The sequence below is a fragment of the Spermophilus citellus genome (genome assembly GCF_964194105.1).
Source record: "Spermophilus citellus genome assembly, chromosome: 17".
Lineage (NCBI taxonomy): Eukaryota > Metazoa > Chordata > Mammalia > Rodentia > Sciuridae > Spermophilus > Spermophilus citellus.
The window spans coordinates 78,393,564-78,414,004 of NC_138199.1; the positions used below are offsets into that span (position 1 = coordinate 78,393,564).

Here is a 20,441-nt window from a genome sequence, read left to right on the forward strand (position 1 = left end):
CCCGCGAGGACCGGCGGACTCGGCGGCCTCCGCCTCTTGCGGCCACGCCGAGCGGTGAACTGGACCCGCCTGCGCCGCCCCGTGTGTCCCTCCCGTCGACTCTGCCCCTGAGTAACTGTCCCGCCTCCGTGAAGACGGCAGGCGGGAGAGGCCAGCGGGAGGCCGCCGCCGCCCGTGAATGTCCAGCGTCATCACCATAACATTATTTATTTAAATGTAGTTATTTTGGTATTTAATTTTTTTTAAAGAGGAAAGAACCTGTATTTTCCTGGCGGAATGAAATGGCAGAAGGTGTTTCCCGGCAACTCGACGTCATCCACACGAAGACCAAACCAGCGGCGCCCCACCTCGCCCCGGGACCGGCCGGCGGCCGGGTGTGAAGGTGGACGGGCCGCCGGGCCTTCGGGAGGTGGCACCGCCTCTGCTCCAGGACTGAGGAAGGGCCCCTGCACGGCCGCCCTCGGCCTCCCGCCCACTGCCCCCCGCTGCCCAGCAGCTCCGCAGCGTCCCGCTCTGCAGAAGTCTCTGGCCTCTGCCAACCTCCAGCTCCCTCAGGGACTGCAGCCTGCAGCAGCTCTGCCCTGAGCCAGACCGGCGCAGGCGAGCCCCGGCCCGGGGTCACAGCCAGTGAAGGCAGCAGTGTCCCACGTGGGCCTGCTGTGCTGGGCGCCCCGGAGGAGAGGGACAGTCTCTTAAGTAAGTCCAGACTTCTGTCCTAGGAAGTAGAGTGGTGATCTGTGTGCAAAGATTGAAATTTTTAAAAAGTACCAAGTTCCTAAAATTCAATAAAATATTTTTATTAATTTTAGTTGAATGGTGCATCGTCTTCTTGTGAAAGCACCAGAGGTGCGGCTGGCAGGGCGGGGCTGGCAGGCCTCTGACCCTGGGGTGGCACTGTGCTGCTGTGGCTTCTGCAGGCAGCCCTCAGCCTGGGGAAGGCCGGCACTGGTCTGCAGCCCATTGAGCAGGTCAGCCTTCCTGAAGGTGCTGGTGCTGCCCACTTGCCACATGCTGTCCTTCACTGGAGCCTGGGCACACATCACACTCTGGGCTCCCCTGGAACAGGGTTCCTGGAAGGTGCAAGGTTCAGGTTGGTACAGTTCCACCAGGCAAATAGGACAGTCCGTCATCCTGCCCAGGGGTCCTGTGCTTACTATGGGGCAGCCCCCACTTTCAAGACACTAGGACCGGTGAATGCTGCCCTCCCAGGACGTGTGCTGTTCAGGGACCCGGTACACAAGGCGGGAGTAGGCCTTGGGACAGTGCTGCTGCAGCTACAGGGCCCGTGGAGATGGCAGGGGAGCCCAGCAGACAGGAAGACTGGGCCAGACATTAAAGCCACGAGCAGCAGTGGAGGGGTGAAGCGCTGGCACAGGAGGGCTCCTGGGCAGGCAGCAGACGGTGACCTGCACAGCCCTTTACTGGGACCAGGAGTGGGAAAGTGGGGCACAGGGCCCAAGGAGCAGAGTTCCTCCACGCTCCCCATCTTCCTCTTCTATCTACTCTGGCCCCAAGCAGGACCCAGTCTCAGGAGTGGGAAGACACAGGGAGGTCAAGACCTGAGCCTCTGGCCTGGAAGACTGATTGTGGCCAGGGTGAAGGCCAGTCAGAGTGATGCCAGGAGCCACCACAGCAAAACACCCCAGGGGCTCGGGCAGGTGGGCACAGGAAGAACCACAGCAGGACCATAGAGTGGAGCTGCCTGCCTAAAACCACGTCTCCAGGCTGCACACAGGGCCTCCAGGGTACCAGATGCAGCCAGAATCTCAGTTCCACAGGGAAAACAGGACAGCTGCAGCTCGACCCAGACGCTGCAAGGCCAAAACCACGAACTGATCACACTCCATTAAGCCAGTGCTCTAGAAGTGGGTCAGAAGCCACAGAACTTGAGAACAACAATTGGATGGAAAAGCTCAGTTGGTAGAGCGCTGGCCTCACATGCACAAGGCCCTGGGTTCAATCCCCAGCACCAACAAAGAAGGAAAAAAAAGTGAAAATACAAGTAATCATGCTGCAGGGACCTGGGTGTCTGTCATGTGCCATAGATCCCAAGCAAAAGGAGAAGGATGTGGCCGCACCTGTCATCCCCGTAGCTGAGGAGGCTGAGGCAGGAGGATACAAGTTCAAGGCCAGCCTCAGAAACTTAGTGAGACCCTGATTCAAAATTGAAAAAGGGCTGGGGATGTTGCTCAGTGGTTTAAGCACCTCTGGGTTCAATCCCAGTACCCTCCACACAAAGTAAAAACAATTTTTAAAAGACCGAAATTCACAAAACTCAGTGAACCCCAGAGAGGATGAAACCCAAGATCCCAGGCCTCGATGCTGAAGCACAAATGAAAAGCTCCGCCTTGAAAGCAGCCAGAAAACTTTCTCGGGCCCTGGGGCAAAGGTTCCCCGAGACCAGGGCAACCAGGGCGAGGGAAGCTGCCCCAGGACTGAATGTTGGGACGCAGGACACAGGTGGAGCGAAGGCACTTGAAGGACAGTCACCAGCAGGGAGCTGTGCTACCCGGGGTGCCACTGGAGCCCTGCAGAGGCCCCAAGCCCAACTGGAACCTGAGGAGAAGCGAGGACACAGGAGGTGACTGGGCAGATAGGACAGCCTAGTTTTTCCTCTTAATTTCTTCAGAGCATGTGACCTTCAGAGCAGGCCTAGCAGTCCTCCAGGGTTCCCGGTCTTTGCTGCAGTGTGTCCTTGCACAGTCCTCTGGGGTCTGGCGCCAGGCAGCACCTCAGCGTGACCTGTCATCGCACAGGAGCAGCACCCGCAGCCAGGCGCGAGCCACCTGGGAGAGCAGCCTCAATCCTGCCAGCCCGTCTGCTTGGTGAGTCCTGTCTTGAGGTGAAGAGGGCAAGGAGGCAATGCTTGTAATGTCTGAGGGTCAGTGTCCAGCGTGGCCCAGCATGTCTCAGTACCATTCACTGCAGAGCCACAGCCGCACGCCACCAGAGGAGGACCAGTGTGATCACCATATCAGGGGTGCTGTTCAGCACAGGATGAACGAGGCCGTGGCGCCCCACGCAAAGACCCTCAGCACCATGACACGTGGACACGGTGTGCGGGTGGTCTCACTGGGGCATTCACAGCAGTAGGGGCCCTGAGCCAGCTAGGGAGGCCCAGGAGGAGGCTGCTGGGGGCCAAGTCTGGAGGGGCCAAGGCTCACTCAGGGTTTTGAAGCCACCAGGCAGCTCTTTCTGAACATGCATGTTGGGATGGTCTCTGTGTCCCCTTAAGCAACTGAGGGGATGCTCTAGGTGTCTGGGACACAGGGTCACGGAGGAAAGCAACAGGTCCAGAAGTGAAGGTACCTCTCATGTCACTCTCGTGCTCACACAACAGACCTCAGGACCTGGGGACTAGCGATGGCTACACAGGGGATGGCACCCAGCGCAGAGCCAGCCGAGGGCAAGGGAAGAGCAGCCGGATGTGAGAGGTGCCTGCCAGGCTGGGCTGGTGGGCTGGACCATTCCCAGAGATGCTCTGACCAGGCCCTGGTACCTGTGGAATGGACTGTAGCTGTCACCAGGTTGGGCTGAAGTCACAGGGAGAAGGGAGGGCCCCAACCATGTGTCTTCCTAAGAGGACCTTGAAGTCAACACCCCTCTGGACACTGGATAGGCCTACAGCAGACTGCTAGCAGGCAGGGCCCACTGCCGTCTGTAAAGGGAGACCTAGAAGCTGGGCGTGGCAGCACATGCCTGTGATCCCAGGGCCCAGGAGGCCATTGCCCACTGCCTCACCCACCATCACCCACCAACATCCACCATCACCCACCATCATTCCACCATCACCCACCTCACCCACCATCATCTGCCTTCCACCCACTGTCGATTCCTACCCCTGCTCAATTGCTGAACTACATCTCCAGCTCTTTTTATTTTTTTTATTGTGAATCAGGGTCTCACTAAGTTGCCCAAGCTGACCTCAAATTTGTGATCCCCCCGTCTCAGGCTTCTGTTTTATAGGTGTGCACCAGTATGCCTGACTCAAAATAAGCATTTTAAGATTGAGATAATTCCTTCTTTGGAGATAGAAAAGCCCCCCCCCTTTTTTTTTTGGCCTTGCTGGGGATTGGACCCAGGGCCTGTGCATGCGAGGTAAGCACTCTACCTACTGAGCTGTACCCCCAGCCCCTGAAGTTAGAAGAGTAATTTTCTCTTGGTCTTAAACTTTTAAAATAAAAACTAAATTCTGTTCAAATCAGTGATCTGACCTAATCAACCGTCAACCCACCTATCATCCAATGAGCTGGCCTAATCACAAAGCTGACCTCATCAGGGCTCTCCCTCCTGCCTGCTGGGCCAGGGCTTCTGTGGTCACAAGTTCTGATAGGAACAAACAGCCAGCTCAGTGGAGCCTCTCATGGTGACATTGGTGTGTACTCCGAGCAGGGGGCCGGAAATGGCAGCGAGAATCTGAGCCTTTGTGCAGACTGGGAAATAGGAGCCCAAGAGCACTGGCTCTTGGGGGAGGGGGGGCGGGGGGGTGTCACACCCACTTCAGAGGTGACTAGGACTTCCGCTTCCCAGTGTCTGGCCAACCCTCCCCTTCACCTGCCCCAGAGTCTCAGGTTCTGCCAGAGCCCAGCTCAGCAGGGAGATGCAGGTCAGGCACCCACTGGTGACCCCACAAGCTTCTGCAGTCCACAGATGGCATCTCCCTTGGCACTGTCAGGCACCTGTACCAAGCACACCTCTGCCCCTACGATGCAGCGCATGTCTGCATTTGGAGGAGGCTGCATGCAGCAGACATCCTTGAACCAATGCCCACAGCACAGCACAGACCTGAACTCCAGTGCCCAGCATGAACTATACCCATGTGCAGGCGCCCAGAGTCCCAAAGCCAGGTGGTGCCCACACCCACAGAACATGGGAAACAGGCCATCGCCACCCAGCCTGGGCCCAACAGGCTGCCCCAGCGTCCTCTGTGCCAGCCCTGCCCTTCATACCACAGGCCACTGCCCAGCCATGCACATTCCTCAGCAGCTCACAAGGCAGCCAGGCCAAGGAACCATCTGCTGTGTCCACGCCACAGCTGGAGTCACAGACGTGCCACAAGACAGGCACCAGTGGCCGTCAGTAGACGAATACGACTGACACGTGTACGAGAAACGCTCAAGATCAAGCATCCCCGAGCACCAGAACCAGTGTAAGCCACATGTGGCTTCGAGAGGCAGGGCACACACAGGCTTTGTGGGTGGTGGACCTACACCAGGGGACCGCCAACAGCAGGTGGCGTGCATCACAGTGCTCTGTGGCCAGAGTGTGGAGCCTGCCTTTCCTGGGGCAGCTGGGGTAGGAGCATGAGTCGTCCAGGGGACGTCCAGTCCCAGGAAGCCCCTACAATCGAGGCAGAGCCAGCCACATCCAGCCACATACTCCAGGTCCCTCCTGTCCAGCAGAACACAGGAAACGGGAGAGGAGGTGTGGCTTCTTCCCACCTCAAAGCAGCTGGGTGTCAGAAGGGTGCAGCATGGACGGGCCCTGCCAACCTCTGGACTGACCCCAGGGGCGAGCTCAGCCCCCGAGGCACCTGACAGCTGACCATCCCCACATTTCCAGTGTTTTGAGCTGCTATTCTAGATGAAAGGCCACCTGAAAGCAACAGCTGCCGTCTGGTCCCACCAAGGCTTCTGGAGCAGCCAGTATTCCCCAGGCAGCCCCACCCACTGCCACTGGCTCTCAGTTCTTTCACACAGAAAAACGGCTGGGCCCCTGGTCCCAGCAAAGGTTATCTGGAGGATGGGTCAGGGCTCCAGGTGAGGAGGTGGCAAATGCATACTGAACTCAAAGCCCTCAGGCCCAGCAATTCCAGTCCCTTTGCTCCAAAGACATAACCAGACTGGCCTGGGAGCCTGTCTGTGTGGCCTCCGTTTCTACAACGTCTGGTGCAGCACAAGGCACCAACACGCACATTGCTCACAGTCTGAGACATTAGGAAGTAGGACCCAGTGCTGCCTGGGATTTGCTCCATCTGCTCTTCTCTGCTCCACTGGGATCTTGGTCGTTCAATTGTGGTTCTTTCTGATCCATTGAAGAGATTTGGGTACAAGCTCCAAGATGTGGCAATCAAATGCCTCTTGAAGGGAGCTGCAGAATGGGGAGGGCCATCCTGTACCGGAGCTTGGTTTGGCTACAGAAAGGAAACACCAGTGACAACCTGTGGCCACGGGAGGCTGCAAGAGCCCACGCCATGGCCAAAGTGGAGGGAGGGTGGGAGGCAGAGGCCAGGGTCCAGAAGGCTGCCACACACAGCAGGGTGCTCTGCAGGTACCCTTCCACAGCATGGGGGCCCTGGGTTTCTGGGAAGGGCTGAGGACCAGGGATGCTGGAGGACAGCCACACCTGCGAGAAGGAAGAGGGAGCACAGGCTTTTGGAATCCCTGAGGACTGTATCTTGGTCGGGGCCCAGTACAGGAGATGCTTGATGGAGGCTGGAGGTGGCCTAACAGTGTGCAGACCTCTGCTGCTCTGAGCAAATCCATGGGGCTTCAACAGACCGAGGTGCAGGGACACTAACTCCTAGAGGACAAGCACATGTAGTACTGAACCCTTCCAGGCCTTGCCTGCCATCCAGGGAGACGGTGGAAAGGGACCAAGTGCCAGGACACACCTGAGCCCCTTGCAAGGCTGAGCCGACACCATCTCATGCTGAGGGAGCAACTGGGACTGCAGGAGACCAACCCAGCAACCACAGCCTCAGTGGTCAGGGCCTTCAGGGCTAGCCAGCCACGTCCTCAATGCCAGTAGCACCTGCTGTGTCCCCCCCACCCCACAGCACAGCCTGTCCAGCTTCTGCAGTGCCCCAATAGCAGGTCTGCAGCCCACCCAGTGAGAAAACCCCGTAAGCAATCTGCTTTAACTTCAACACCCTAGACAGCATCTGGGGAAGTGGCCACAACTCCTCCTGCCTTGCCCAGTAAAACAGGCTCCACACTCTGCACCAGCATGGCCCTGGACAGCAGCCTTGGTGCCTCTGAAAGGGAGGCGACAGCAGGCCCCATGGGGGTAGAGGTGCAGAAGAATGGGCATTACTGTCCCCGCCCGTGCTCGCCAAGGTAGGACTGATGATGCTCCTGTAGCACCTGGCCTCTGCCCATGAACTGTTAGGGGCCATGCACACACCGCAGGTGGGCAGGGTGGCCCAGAGACACCCCCCTCCCCGGAGACGTCGCTAACCCTAACCCTAACCCTAACCAGAAGAGGATGCAGGACTCCCCAGCGCACTGCTCCATGCTGTAGAGGTGGAGTACGACAAAATTAGTCACTTTTATTTAATGAAACAGTACAAATGTGTGCAAAATTAAAGTTCCTGATTAAATACACACAGGTAACATGCATACTTGACATGGAACTCACAGACAGCAGACCACACAACAGCAAAGGAAAACGGCAAAACTGAGAACTTGCCACTACACAGATTTTAAAAGTTTGCAACCTGAAATGAAAATCACAGAAGAAAGCTTCTCTAACAGGAATTTAAGGAAGTGAAGCACGGAGCTCAACAGCATGGACAATGTGGAGCCGTGACCTAGTGCAGTCACCAAGTGTTAGACATGGCAAGAGCCTTGGGCTCCCACAAGGTTAGTGTGCAGCTACTCACAAGTGCTGGGGAGGGAGGGCGGTGGAGGGGGAAGTGGGCAGGAGGGGCAGAGGCATCTCCCTCCACGCCGGGCAGGACCGGCAGGGCTGCTGCCCACAGCAGTGGCGCTCTCCTCCATGACCAACCTTCAGACACTGTTCGCTGCTCTGTACCCAGAGATGGTGGGGAAGCGCCGCAGCACCCCCATAAGGACAGGGCTCTGGTGGGTAGACACAACTCTGTGCTGGAGGGTAGTGTTAGCCTCGGCCTAATGGCTCCAACAGGGTGGGGACAGCCACTTGAGGCCCAGAGCAGGCTGTGCTCCCAAGAGACACGTGTCCAGGTGCCAGGACTGCAGGTCGGGCTCCAGGTGGTGCTGCACTGCTGACTTCTTCACTTGTCTGCTTCTCCAGAAAACAGTGGGTTTGTGGCAGGAACAAACCTCCATGTGCCCATCCTTGGCAGCCCTGTCCCTAGGCTGGGATGGAGCCCACCAGTAGAGGATGTGCTGGAGCTACTAGCTAAGGTGGCAGCTGAGCTAAAGGGTAGTGGCTGGCGGGCAAGCATGGGCTGCCCAGAGCCACCGAGTGTCCAGGTGTGGTGATGAGCATTCTCTTTAAGTCGGGTAACGGGAGACCTTTCTCAGGAAGGCAGAGAACCACATATGGCTTCGAGACTGAGGTCCTGGGCAATCCCTCCAGCCCCGTTCCCATGAGGCTCTGGGGCACTGGCACCAGCCCCAGGAGACCGGGGACGCTAGGCGGCAAGCACAGCCTGCTCACGGTGAAGTCACAGTTTGTCATCGGTCATTTCCAGGAACTGCGCATACACGTCCCGGATGCACTCGCCCTTGGGGTTGAACAGGAACTTGTAGTAGCTGCCGTCGGCACAGATTGCTAGGACAGAAGGAGACCCTTTCACTTCCAGCCCCTCCCAGGAGTGGAGAGCAGCAGCAGGCCGAGCCCTGGCTATTCTGGACACATGCCTGTCCCCTGCTGCTGCAGGACAAGGGCTGTGGGTGAGCTCCTGGGAAAACCCCGGGCAACCCCGCAGAAGGAAAAGGGGCTCCAGGCCCTGGAGCTGCCTCCCCCAGGAAGGGCCACTTACCAATGACCGCATTCGGCTCTGTTCCAAAGGCACAAATGCATGGAGAGCCTGAGGGGACCTGAAACTTGGAGAAACTCCATTTGGAACTGAAGTATTTGGGGAGGAAACTGGCTGATGCCAAACTGCGAGGACAAGGAGAAGACAGGGGCGGTCGCATTACTAGGTGAAGCGATGCAGAAGGGCTGCCAGCTTTCCCAGAAGGCTGCCAACAGTACCCAGACCCTCTCCCTGGCACAGTTTTGGACCCACACTTCTTTAAATTCTATTTTCTTTAACAAAATCTCTGAGTCCTTAGAAATGGTCTTATAATAAAACTAGATGCTCTTGATATGAAAGGCACAGACTCTGTTGCAGTCAAATTAACCTGAAGAGTGCCATCACAATGCTCAGGACAAGGGCCTAAGCCAGCGCCAGGCTGGCACAGGGCCAAGGGCAGCTTTGGACATGGCCTCATAAACCCCAAGGAGATGATGAGGTGATATCCCCCAGCTCTGTGCGCACTCCAGCCCTTAACTCCAGGCCCCCCTGCAGCCTTCCCCTAACCCACCTGGACTGTTTATTCCGCTTTGGGTCTTCAGCTGCAAAAATGTGCACTGTGCCATGGTCACTGGACACACAGATGAGAGAAGCATCCTGATTGAAGTTGATGCTATGAAGGAAAACAGACAAAGCTGGGTTTCTGAAGATGCAGGAAAGACCAGAGACCCCACCTGCACAGCATGCTTGCTGGCCTGTACCCCGGAGACCTCGACATCCCTACCCCTGAGGTGCAATGTTAAGAAGCACCCTGCCTGTCTGTAGGCCAATGGCTTTCACCATGGAACCTGATCGAGAGGGTCAAAGCCCCAGTGCCACGGAGGGCAAGGGCTGCCTGAGATGCCCCAGGGCTGGCTCCACTGGCCTGGCATGGAGACAGTCTGCCCCTGGGGGACAGTATCAGGCACCAGGCAGGCACTGGCCACATGGCCTGTCCTGAGAGCAGGCAGACAGGAGAGGCTCCTACACCCAGCACCAGAACCCATGGTGCCGGGGGCAGCCCAGGGTCAGGCTAACAGGCTGCAGGGATCCGAGCCCCTGCTGGGAAACACACAGGAACAACTGGAGCAGAGGCGAGGGTTCCATTTTTGTGCACACCTCCCACAATAAAAAGCTGGAAGATCGGGAACCCAACACCCTCAAAGCCCACAACCTACGCCTCTGCCCAGGCATGCCCAGCCTAGCTCTCCTGCAGGCAAGGAGCCACTGTCCTCACCAGTAGATGTTAGCTGCTTGGGATCCTCTTCGCAGCTCCTGGATCAGGTGCCCTGATGAAGTATCAAATATTCTTATAAGGGTCCCCTTTGAAAAACAGCGAAGTGTTTCATTATCAACAATTCACAGGTCCAGTTAGTTTCTGAAATGATAGTTCACAAGCCCACACACCCCTCTCCCAAATCCTCCCATGAGGCCCAAAACTGTCTGTCCCTCTACCTGTGGCTGAGAACAGGCTGGTGGTGCTGGGTCCCACAGCAGCAGGGCAGATCAGGACAAGGCTCTGGAGATTGGCCCACACACCCCTTCCCCCCGGCCAATCCCACAGAAATGCCAGCCAGGGCGTCCCCACTGCTCCCAGACCCACACAGTCACTCCCACAGGCAACAGAAAAGTGGCTACTTGACCCACTGGGGTTGAGCCACAGAAGGGAAGGCCCTTCCCCAGAGAGACAGCACCCAGACCTGGGCAACAAGACAAGATGGGCCACAAAGGAAGAGGACGGTGTCCGTGCATTCATGCCATGTCACGTGCTACCGATGTAACATTTGGAAGAGTGACATGTGAAATCGACAGGGCCTATCCTGGCGCATGTGGTCTTACCCCAGACTCCAGCCACGGCAGCATTTGCCACGTGACCAGGGTGGAACAGAGCCACGCACTGACCCGCAGATGGACAGTCACTGGTTCATGCTCTCACCCATTAACAGTTTCCAATTCCTAAAGATGAACCTACACTTGCAGTTTTAGATGAAAACTGGAATAAAAAGGTATGGATCTTCTCTTCAAAAACTCTGAATTAATAAGCTAAAGGAAGTGTAAGAACCCAGATTTTAAATTATTTAAAAAATTAAGTACCTGTTCATAATAGGCAAGCTGAGGAATCACACAGTCAACACTCTAAAATGTTGGTGGTGGTATTCACTAAGGACACCTTCTTAGGCAGGTGGGAAAAGGGGTCCTAGGCAGTCACCAGGTTGCCAAGGCCTCGGCACAGAAACTGAGTGGCTCTGGGAGGCTGTGCCACTGACACTGATACTGAGCCCAATAATAAGAAATGGGGTGGGTGTGGCTGTTTTATTGTGTGGGGGTGGTGCAACTACTGTTGAGTAGAATCCCTAGGCCTCTTTAAGATGGGGTCCCACTAATTGCCCCAGGCTGGCCTGGAACTTGGGATCCCCTTGCCTCAGCCTCCAGAGTTGCTGGGATTGGTGTCATGGCCACCATGCCTGGCAGGACTGTTGTTTAAGTATTTTTATTGTGTTTTCAACATTTGGAGGATGTGTGAAGTCACAGCCTCAGCCCCGTCACATGACAAGACCAGTCCGGGAAGGGCCACTTGGGCAGCTGGCACAGGAGGGTTCTGCAGAGGCTGCCGCTCCATAAGCACCACCAACAAGGAGACCCACACACTTACTTTTTCAGACGCAGTTGCGATTCTTGTGCCCTGCAGGTTGAGAGCAATGCAACTCAGGATGCCCTCATGTGCGGGGATGTCCACAGGTGGCTTCTCAGTGCTGGCCAGGTCCACGAGCTGCACATGGCCAGTGTGGGTGCCAGGGAAGGCCAGGAGGGAGTTATTACTGTTGGGACACAGGACGCAGAGGCCTAATGGAGACAGAAAAAAACATCAAGAGATGACAACCAGCCAAAGCCTGACTTCTCACAGCCAAAACCTACTTTCCAAAACCTTGGGGAAAAACAAGAACTCTGCACGGGTTCTTCAAGAGCACACTCCTACAGATGGCTAACAGGCATCAGGGTCAAAAGCACCCCCATAAGGTAATCATGTGCTCCACAGTTCGTTAAGGCATGCACCCTGCCCACTGGTCTCTTGCAGGGCCACCTCGTGAGAATGCAAAACAAAGGCACAAGAGGAGGCATGAACAATGGCAGGGGAGCCCCACACGCAGCAGAGGCTTCAGACCCCGTGGGAGATCCATATCACCAGCCCCTGGCCCCAACTAAGGGCCCATGCCAGCACCACACAGCGGAGACTCTGCAGACATGCTGACATGGACAGTTGCAAGGAAACTTGCTGCCCAGAGCAGCCAAAGCTTCTTTTCCTCAGACAGCACTGAGGCCAGAGGATTGCTACCTATGTCAAGATTTGCTTTAAAGCTCAGGAAATGGAGGAAGAGTGGTACTGGCACGGGACAGAAGCACAGGCTGCTGGAAGGAGAAAGCACCCAGTGCTGGGGAGCCCAGGGCATCAGGCCTGCCTGCGCAGCACAGCAAGACCCCACACCAAAAAAACACCCAGGGGGAAAACTTGAGCATTGTAAAGATGTGAGGATGACACCATGAATAATCTAGTCTGCACAAATGACCTCTAATGCAGAAGAAAAGGAAGGAAAGGCTGAGGTCAGCATTCCAAGGACAGGTTAGAAGTCGGCTCTGGCTGAGAGCTGATGCCAGCAGAGGGGCACAGAACCACTCCCTACTCACCTCGCACGGAGAGCCTCACCTTTAGGGTTATAGCAGGTTTCAAAGACGTGCAGCTGGTGGGGATTGTGCGTGAAGGTGAACACCTTGATCATGGAGTCCAGGACCACCACGATCCTGCAAGATACACGCACTCAGATCCTCTCCTCAGAAAGGGAGATGGGCATCTTGTGATTTCTGAAACTCAAACACTGGATGTGCTGCGGGAGAGGCCTGGGCTGCAGCCCCCTACGTGGTGCCCAGAAGTCAGCAATAAAGGCCACACTCCACTGAGCAGCCCCTTCACCTGGCAGAGGCTGGCCTCCAAGGTGTCCTTACCCACACCTCACCCAAGGCAAGAGTCTCTCGCCCATCCTGACAATTAGGAAAATCTCGCAAGGGGAAACGTCCTTGAGCCAATCAAGCATTTCGTTGTGAAGGGCTTTTAAATAGTGACCTTACTAGAAATAACCAGCCCAAATGGAATGCAGGTCACCACCCCTGTCCTGCAAACCAGGCAGTGCGCTGGTCACATGGAGCCAAGACAAGTGCAAAGGAAGCTCCGTACCACCTGGGCGGAGGGCCGGCCCTCTGCAGCCCAGCAAGTGAGAGTCCAACCCCAGAGCTCCCAGGGCTCCTCCACCCTCCACCAGGAACATACTTCAGAGGCACCCTGTGAGGCTGTAGCTCTGACTGCCCAGGGGGGCAGGTCCTAAAGGTCACTGTCCCCAAGGCCAGAAGCCAGTCCGTTCCCCACCTTCCCCCAGGAACACAAGTGACTCTTCTGGTACACTTGCTGGGCACCAACAGCAGCTATCGCTTCTTCACTGCATCCTTCCCTAAACATTTCCCTCCCTGGACAGAAAAGCACCTTAGCCACCTGCTTGAAGGTGTTTGGGAACCCACCGGTCTCGCCGCAGCTTGACAGCCTTGACCTCGGTGGAGAACTCTATCTCAATGACAGTCTTCTTCTTCAGGTCGTCCCAGATCATCACTGAAACCAGAAGGACAAGGGCCCCTGGTGGGCAGCTCCCCCAGCCAGCACTTGGCCCTGGGACTTGCCCCAGACCCTGCTGCTCCCCATCCCTTCCTCTTGCAGTACACACTCTGCCAGCCCTTCCTACCTGGTCACCTCAGGCAGACACCACCTCCCTGGCTCCACTGCCTGAGCCAAAAAGCACACCTGATCACAGCAGCTGAGTGCAAAAGTGCTGAGGAAGAGTAGGGGGCAGGAGAGGGAAAGAAGACACCGAGTGCTACAGTGCTGAGACAGCCTACATCCAAAGAAAGAGGGGCTTCTGTCATCCCAGCAACTTGGGAGGCTGAGGCAGGAGGATCACAAGTTCAAGGCAGCACAGCAAGACCTTGTCTCAAAATAAAAAGGGTTGGGGGAGATATCTGCCTAGCATGGGTGAGGCCCTGGATTTGATCCCTCTTAGAAAGTGAGGAGGAAGGAACAAGCGAGGAAGGAGGGAGAGGTGGGGGAGAAAGGGGAAGGGAATGTTTCTGTTTCATAGAGAAGCAAGACTGTTCATCCTTTGGGGTATCCTGCTCTTCTCCAGGGCAGAACTTCTTGGGACTGAGCCTGCTCACACGTACCCGCTGCTGGCAGCCACTCTGCACGGGACTTCAGCCCAACAGAGCACCTACCTTAAACCGGGGAGTCCGTCCAACAGCCTTTGGGCCAAGACTCATTCTTTCACTCTTTTTCCTACCAGCAACCCCTTTCCACTTTATTTCTCTTTTCCTAATTCCCAAACAAAAGCAAAAGGCTCAGGGCTACCCTCCTCAGTGCAGATTCCACTCCTGCTGAGGACAGAGAGCCTGTGCGGGAGATGATGGCAGTCACTAAGGACCCCACCCTGTCCACACAGCCCTTCTTTTGTTTTTCTTCCTTTTGGTGCTGGGGTTGGAACCCATGGCCTTGCTAACATCAAGCATATATTCTACCCCTGAGCTGCACGCCAGCCCCAACATCCCTCTCTCTGCTCTTCCAACAGGACTAGGCTACCCCCAGTGTCAGGGTCACAGCCAGACCCCAGCTGACCCGCTCCTTGGTGGGGCACCTATGCTCTGTCCCTCCCGATTGCTCCTCTTTCCTGCCTCCCTCACCACCCTCTCCCTCTGGAAGAGGTCACCACTGGTTCCACCCCACAGTCCCGTGATGCCACCACTGGACCTTCCTGCTACCAGATAAGTGGCCTTCCCTGGCCCACGCTCCCTGCTCTGCTGACACTGGTCAGAGTTGCACCTGCTTCCCTCTCCCCACCTGCTGTGAAGGGTGGCCCCTGGCCTGCAGTGTCTCCCCAGCCCACTTCCCACACTGCTTCTAGATGAGGTCTTGCTCCACACAGACTGTGTGGTGCCTCTTCTTGGGCACACCTCAACTGGCATTCCAGGCCCTGTGGCCCACCCTCTCTACCCCGTACCTTAACCTCCTTTCTGGGTCTCATTCTTCTTAAGACCTCTTTCTCCACCCAGAGCAAGAAGAGTTGGCTTATGGGCAGTGTCCACAGTGGTGGAGGGCAAAGTTCTCCACGCCTCCATCCAAAAAGGGCCAGACCTCCCCATGCAGCCCCTTCCACAGTGCTGCATACATGCCCAGAGCCACATACATGCCCAGGCATACATGCCTCCTGCTCCTCCGTGGCTGTGGAAGGGGAGTGCTGCTCACACTCTGGTTCACGATGACCCCATGACACTCCTGGCACCAACCCAGGATACAACACACCTCCACCTGCCCCAGCACTGAGGGCAGTCCTCCACACCACCATTCCTTCTAGAGGCTCGTCCAGCCTCACAGGACCACCAGGGAAGGCCAACAGGCCCCAGACCACAGACTGCAGCGCTGTGCACAGAGCGAGCTCTTAAGGGGCTAACGACCTTACCTTTGTTAGGAGGGTATTTTGGCTTTTTTCCACCACCAACTAAAGCTAAATAGTTGCAGCGAAATAACATTTCCACGTGGCCAACTCCTCCTTCTAAAAATTCTGAAATGACAATTTCAAGAAGACAATGGTAGTAAATTAATGTGTATTTTACAATTAAAACAGTTAAAGTCAAGCCTTTTATAAAGCTCAGCATTTCATTTTCAGGTAGCAGTTCACACCCAAACACGTCACACACAAGAAAGGTGACGGCGAGGAGCCAGAGTAGGCATCTGGCTCTGTCCAGCCCGTGGCACACCCACAACCACATCTCAAGATGCCAGAGAGCTCTCAGGGAGTAGCCTCCACCCATCCACCCCACTAGGCCCCAAGTTCTCAACTGACTTCCAGGTGTCCCTGAAAACCCACAGCAGGGTGCCCAAGGCTCTCAGGGAAGCAACCTGGGAGCACAGATGAGGACTGCCCGCCCGACTCTCAGGTCTATGCCATGACCTGGAGCTCAAGACAGCACGGACAAGCCGAGAAAACGGGAAACCAAAACATGGGAAGTCAGGGTGCCAACCTACTCAGACTTCCCTCTGCAGTCTCAGGTACACAGGGAGTTGAGAGCACTCTGCTCACTCCAGGAGATTTACACCTGAGGCCGGGCAGCATCCTAAGCAGAACCAAACAGCGCTGCCCATGGTGCAGACAGCTTTCCACACAGACCAGTGACCAGTCATCTGACATGTTAGGCAACCTCAGAGTAACTCTGGCTTTAACAGGAGGTGGCCATGGTGCCCACCCAAGTGCTTATAGCAGCTCTTCCTCCTCTGGGCCAGGAGTGGTTCTGCCCTGTGAAAGCCTGCAGTTCCTTCCCTACAGGAGGGACACAACCCTCCTCCTTAAGTTAGCTCACCACACAACAGGAAACGGGGCTGCCAGCTGGTGTGCAGTTCCACCTGTGCACGCCTATAGGGATGCCCAAGGGCTACTGCCAGACTGAGGAAGGGCTCCTGATGCTCTCTGCAGCTCAGAGGCTGTACACTCAAAGGGGAGGACAACGTGGACTTTCCCCCACACTACACATACATAGGCACTCAAAAAACGCGTGAAGACCTACAAGAAAGACCCCAAGCTGTAATTCTCCTGTAGAAGAGAATTTGGCAATGATTTCCTGGCTATGACACCAGAAATAAGACAGATGGGACAACATCCAACTTAGTTTTTGCAGATCATTTATCTATAAGAGGTTAATACTCAGAATACATGAATGCCGCAGTCTGGCTGGGCACAAAATCATGAGCCACTCAAGCAGGAACAAACTTTTTCTGAACTCCACCAGCACATTCCACACTCGCTCCCGGGAAAACTGCCGAACCCCACTCCACTTGGCTCCCCCTGGGGACACATCCTCCAACTGGGCTCCGCCTGCCAATTCTCTCAGGCCCGCCAATTCTCTCAGAACCCCTGGAGAACTCAACCGGAACTCCAAAGTAGTGGGCGCCTGAGGCAGCAGGTCCGCCCTAATCCCAGAGCCACCCTAATCCCTGAGCAGGGTCACCTTTCAACCATTCCCTCTGGCAAAAATGCCAGGCCTCATTCTGACTAAACTGTGGCTCTTAACATCTCCTCCCTTCTGTTTAATTAAACAAGCATGTGGCTTAGGGACCGTGCCTGTCTTAGGTTGTCCAATACTACATATGGTCCTTACCCATCATCGAATGAGCTGACCTCAAGGCGTCAGCCTCCTGTCTTGGGTTGGTACCATTGTAATTGGATCTTACCCGTCATTGGCTACCGGTCCAGCAGACAGCCATACTTGTGGATAGGCCTTTGCACCAGTGCGGGGGTGAGGTTCTTTGCCTCACCTCAGTTGGCCCCCAAATTTGGCCTTGGTGTTAGAGCCACAGTTTAGTCAGAATGAGGCCTGGTATTTTTGCCAGAGGGAATGGTTGAAAGGTGATCCTGCTCAGGGATTAGGGCGGCTCCGGGATTAGGGTGTATCCTGCTGCCTCAGGCACCCACTACTTTGGAGTTCCGGTTGAGTTCTCCAGGGGTTCTGAGAGAATTGGCGGGCGGAGCCCAGTTGGAGGAGTGTGTCCCGGGAGGAGCCGCGTGGCGTGGGGTTCGTGGCGTGGGGTTCGGCAGTTTTCCCGGGAGCGTGTGTGGAGTATGCTGATGGAGTTCAGAAATAAAGTTTGTTCCTGCTTGAGTGGCTCGTGATTTTGTGCCCAGCCAGACTGCGGCATTTGGTGGCCCATACGGGGAGCCCCGGGACACTGGGGGTAAGTGACAAAAAAAAAAAGTTGCCCGTCCATAGATAGGACAGGAGCAAATCTGCTCGTCCCTAGACAGGGCAAGAGAAAAAATGGCCATTTAGAGAAAATGGAGAAGATTGATACAGTATGTTTGTGTCTTGTTTTGTCTTGGTGTATTGTATTGTCATTGTGATGAAAATATGGAAGGGGTGAGAAGTAAATTACTAAGGGAAGAAGGCGCCCCAATGGAACCAACAGCAATTAGGGCATGTGTTGATAAAAGCCCAGGAACTCCAGTCAGAAAGAAAAAGAAAGTTCAAAAGAAGAAGGATTATCAGGAAAAAAATTGCAGCAAAAGGCTATTACTAAACACTTTTCGTTACCGGAGGGTGTGTGAATCGGTGCGGCGAAGGACTTTCCAAGTGGTGGCAGCCGACTCCTCCCCGCCCCCCGCCCCCCGCCCCTGCCCGGGGAGCGGGATGCCACTGCGAGAGGCCAAATCCAAACCTGACCCAGAGGCACAGTCTCTTGCTCCCTGTGCCCAGTGGCAGTTTGAGTCCGGGGACACTCCCCGGACTCTCCCCAGGGCCATCTGGGGCTGCAACACTGATCTCGGTACACTGAAGAAGGGTTAAGATGGGGGCTGGGGCTGTAGTTCAGCGTAAGAGTGCTTGCCTAGCATGTGTGAGGCACTGGGTTCAATTCTCAGCACCACATATAATAAATAAAGATCCATCAACAACTGAAAAATACTTAAAAAAAGAATGGTTAAGATGGTAAATTTTATGATTTAACCACAGTCCAAAAAGTAAAATGCAGTATGCAAGAACTCCTGTGCCTGGGGTCTCAGAGGCAAAACTGCTTCCCCATGCAGGCCCCTGGGCTTCAGAAAGCCGTGTGAGCAGCCCAGGTGTAGCCAGGCACTCCTCAGATGCCCTCAGCAGAGCAAAGCTCCATCTGGAAGCGTGACCCTGGCACTATCAGACCACGGCTTGCAGACAGCACTGAGGTGCCCCTGTGAAGGAGGAAGATCCTGCCACAGACACATTGAATCCGACACAAAAGCAATTTCAAAGTTTTCAACAATTTTCTCTAAGCCTTTAACAACAACAAAAGTCTATGTATTTCCTTACCTATTAAAATACTCAAGGGCTGGGCTGTAGCTCAATGGAAGAGCACTTGCCTAGCACATGTGAGTCCCTGGGTTTGACTCTCAGCAGCACATAGAAATAAAAAATAAATAGAACAAAGGTATTGTGAAAAAAAATGTTTAAAAAAATACACAAATATTCTGTTTACCAAGCAGATTGAAGCAATCTAGAAAAAAATCATGAAGTCATAAAGCCTTAGGAGTTAAATGTGAGACCTGGGAAGGTACAGGGGACACACCTGTGGTCACAGCTACCGGGGGATGTGGGAGACCTCAAATTCGAAGCCATCTGGGCCACTGAGCAAGACCTATCTCAAAAAAAAAAAAAAAAAAAAAAGGAGGCAGACTCCACATCCAGAAGAGTCAGAGGAGTCTTCACAGCCCCTATGCAGGAAGCCTTCCAGCCAGTCCCTCCTGCAGCCCATGCAGGGTGAGAGGGTCCCGTAAGGAAGTGTGGGCTTGGTGTAGGCACTCTTGTATGCCCATGCAACTGCTGGGTGAAATGCTTTGTCCAAATGTCCCCTTCTCAAACACCACCAACTCAAGCAGCCCCTCCCTGGGCCCCCGAGGCCACAGGTGAGAAGCTGAGCTGCCCCCAGAGCAGACCTACTGCAGGTGTGCAGGAGGCCTGGCTGGGCCTCTCAGAACTTCCCAACGGCAAGACCAAGAAACCCAAGGGGCTTCCCTCACTATCAGCTTCCTGTTCCTGCCAAGTGGCAATTTCATGGCTTCCTCACCCATAACCAGACGGAGGACAGACTGCTGCAACAGGGTGAGGAGAGCTTCCTTCCTCACCATCCTGGAGCAAACCACAGGAACAAGGCAGGAACTGGGCAAACCTGCTCTTCTCTGAAGAAGTTGCCAAAACGTCACAGCAAAACAGCCCACAAGTGTAAAGGGGACCTTCCTCGGATGCCCTCTGGGGTCTCTCTCAGCAGCTGGAGGGTAAGCACGTCCCCGCCCCACCCCCACAGGTGCTGATCCTCCAAGCCTGCCTAGCCACAGGGGAGGGCGGGCACTGTGCAAGGTCATGACCATGGTAGAACTGATTGGAACTTGTGAGTCTCAGATTCTTCTTGTCTAATGTACAAGAAATTCTGGTTTATTGTAAACAGTCCATCAGTTAGGAAGCAGTTGTTAACCACCTGACTGAATCGCTAACAGTTTGGTAACAATGTGCACAACTCATCTTTAAGCTTGGCGTCAACTTGGTAAAGAGCACCTGAGATTTGCAGGTACAGCTGCTCTATAAGGTTTCACAGTGACTCCTTCCTCCTTCCTCAGGAGGCAAAGCTGTCAACTCACTATACCACCCACAGAGAGCAGATACAGGGGCACCAGCAGGCGAGTACCATCAGTGGCAGCCCTCTTTGGTCCACTGACTGACCGAGCAGCAGCACCCTAACCTATGGCTTTGCTTTCCCTGTTACCTGTGACCAACTGAAGTCTAAAACCATCAAATGAAAAATTCCAGAAATAAACAATTCCTAAGTTTCAAGCTGCTCTGAGAAGTGTGACCAAACCTCACGCCATCCTGGCCCACCCCAGACCAATCACCCCTCGTCCAACATAGCCACAGGGCACAGCCTCCTGCCCCCTACTCAATGGACAGCACCCAGAAAGCAGAGCTCTTCTGCTCCAGGAACCCCTGGTTCTCTTACAGACCCAAAGTCAAGAGTGGGGAGGCCAGCGGGGCCACAACACTCCTTAAGTGAAAGGCAAACATTTTAACCTCAAAGAAAGAAAAAACTGCATGCCAAGATCGCTGAGTTCTGCAACAGCTCACAGTTGTCAACCCC

General features: G+C 55.0%; 1 protein-coding gene across 4 annotated transcripts in view; it reads right to left on the minus strand.

The window, feature by feature from the left end:
• The window catches only part of WDR45B (WD repeat domain 45B), a 26,687-nt gene continuing 6,246 nt past the window's right edge, over nucleotides 1-20,441 (minus strand). Inside the window, exons 3-11 of one of the 4 annotated variants that reach the window (XR_014019288.1) lie at nucleotides 15,253-15,354; nucleotides 13,271-13,358; nucleotides 12,408-12,502; nucleotides 11,358-11,548; nucleotides 9,942-10,027; nucleotides 9,237-9,338; nucleotides 8,690-8,811; nucleotides 7,729-8,478; nucleotides 1-1,070 (exon numbers count right to left, since the gene is read on the minus strand). Coding sequence is in view for 1 of the 4 variants with exons in the window: in XM_081270742.1 (XP_081126868.1) it covers nucleotides 8,372-8,478; nucleotides 8,690-8,811; nucleotides 9,237-9,338; nucleotides 9,942-10,027; nucleotides 11,358-11,548; nucleotides 12,408-12,502; nucleotides 13,271-13,358; nucleotides 15,253-15,354 (893 nt within the window). In the remaining 3 variants the exon portion in view is untranslated. Of the gene's footprint in view, nucleotides 1,071-2,705; nucleotides 6,523-7,678; nucleotides 8,479-8,689; nucleotides 8,812-9,236; nucleotides 9,339-9,941; nucleotides 10,028-11,357; nucleotides 11,549-12,407; nucleotides 12,503-13,270; nucleotides 13,359-15,252; nucleotides 15,355-20,441 lie in introns of those variants that run through there. The other 3 variants (XR_014019290.1, XR_014019289.1, XM_081270742.1) reach the window with 3 other exon arrangements.